We start from the raw sequence: 1,042 nt of genomic DNA, 5'->3' as shown, positions 1-1,042 counted from the left end.
AAAAAACTTAAAACAAAGACTGGGAACGGGGAAACAAAAACCAACACTTCTAAGGCTCAATAATAAAGCGTTATATCGCGTTTGGTCCCGAAGCCACCTATGGTTGTCTGGCAACTTTTAGGTGATGACAAGACTCCAGGAAGACACTATTCCCAGTCCAGCTTTTTTGTGTAGATTAAACAAATGAGATAATGTGTTAAATGTTGAGCTTTAGAGGTACTGGAAGGTATTTTTTTTCTACCCCTGGACAGAACCAGGAGCTAAACGTCTGCTGGCTGTCGATTCATTTTTAACGTACAGATATGAGAACGGTATCCGCCCGCTTTACAAAATCAAAAGCAGTTCAAAGTGCGTCTCTCACCAGAATCCTCATCCTCCTCGTCCTCCTCTGAGCTGTCCTCAGTGGATGTTCCTGTGTTCTCTGTTTGATGAATCAATATGGAAAGGGACATGTGAGAGGGGTGAAACTGTTGCACTGAATTTCCAATGAATGATGGGTGAAAGGGATGCATGCCAGGAAAGTTAAGTGTTACTTTGTATATAGAAAAAAAAAAAAAAGGAATTAAATGTCAGAACAAATGTTTTCTGGAGAGGACTAAGTTTTTGCACAAGCTGTGGAAAGAACAAACAAGTGAAACTGTTGTGGTGCTCACCTGAACTGCTGCTGTCACTTTCTGTCAGGTTATCTGGGACAAATTGTAAAGATATTTTTTTTAGGTTAGTGCCGTTTGGTCTGGAAATGCAATAATGATGCAATAATGTCAAAATGTAATTACTATTACTACATCGTTATTCATATTTGGTCTTAACCATATCATCACCAACCCATTTCTGTAGTTATCATATTGCCCTGCAGTAAATGCATGAACAACTTTAGGTTTTAGCAACGGTAAAGCTTAAAGAAAGGTTTCTCATGTTAATTTTACCTGAACATGTAACATAACTCTGCAGTAAAAACAAAAAACAATAAATTGTGCCTAATAATATGTAATGCTTGTATCTTTTACCTATCCTTTTCAACTAACCAATCTAATACTGTAAG

General features: G+C 37.5%; 1 protein-coding gene across 2 annotated transcripts in view; it reads right to left on the bottom strand.

Annotated features, from left to right (window-relative positions):
* Positions 1-1,042, bottom strand: part of si:dkeyp-97b10.3 (uncharacterized) — a 12,854-nt gene that overhangs the window by 6,651 nt on the left and 5,161 nt on the right. For both annotated transcript variants that reach the window (XM_032510021.1, XM_032510023.1), the window contains exons 3-4: positions 654-686; positions 362-421 (exon numbers count right to left, since the gene is read on the bottom strand). In XM_032510021.1, the coding sequence (XP_032365912.1) occupies positions 362-421; positions 654-686 (93 nt within the window). The remainder of the gene's footprint in view (positions 1-361; positions 422-653; positions 687-1,042) is intronic.

The sequence above is a fragment of the Etheostoma spectabile genome, chromosome 3 (genome assembly GCF_008692095.1).
Source record: "Etheostoma spectabile isolate EspeVRDwgs_2016 chromosome 3, UIUC_Espe_1.0, whole genome shotgun sequence".
NCBI classification, from domain to species: Eukaryota; Metazoa; Chordata; class Actinopteri; order Perciformes; family Percidae; genus Etheostoma; species Etheostoma spectabile.
The sequence above is the reverse complement of the archived record's forward strand: the minus strand, read 5'-3'. Positions and strand labels throughout refer to the sequence as shown.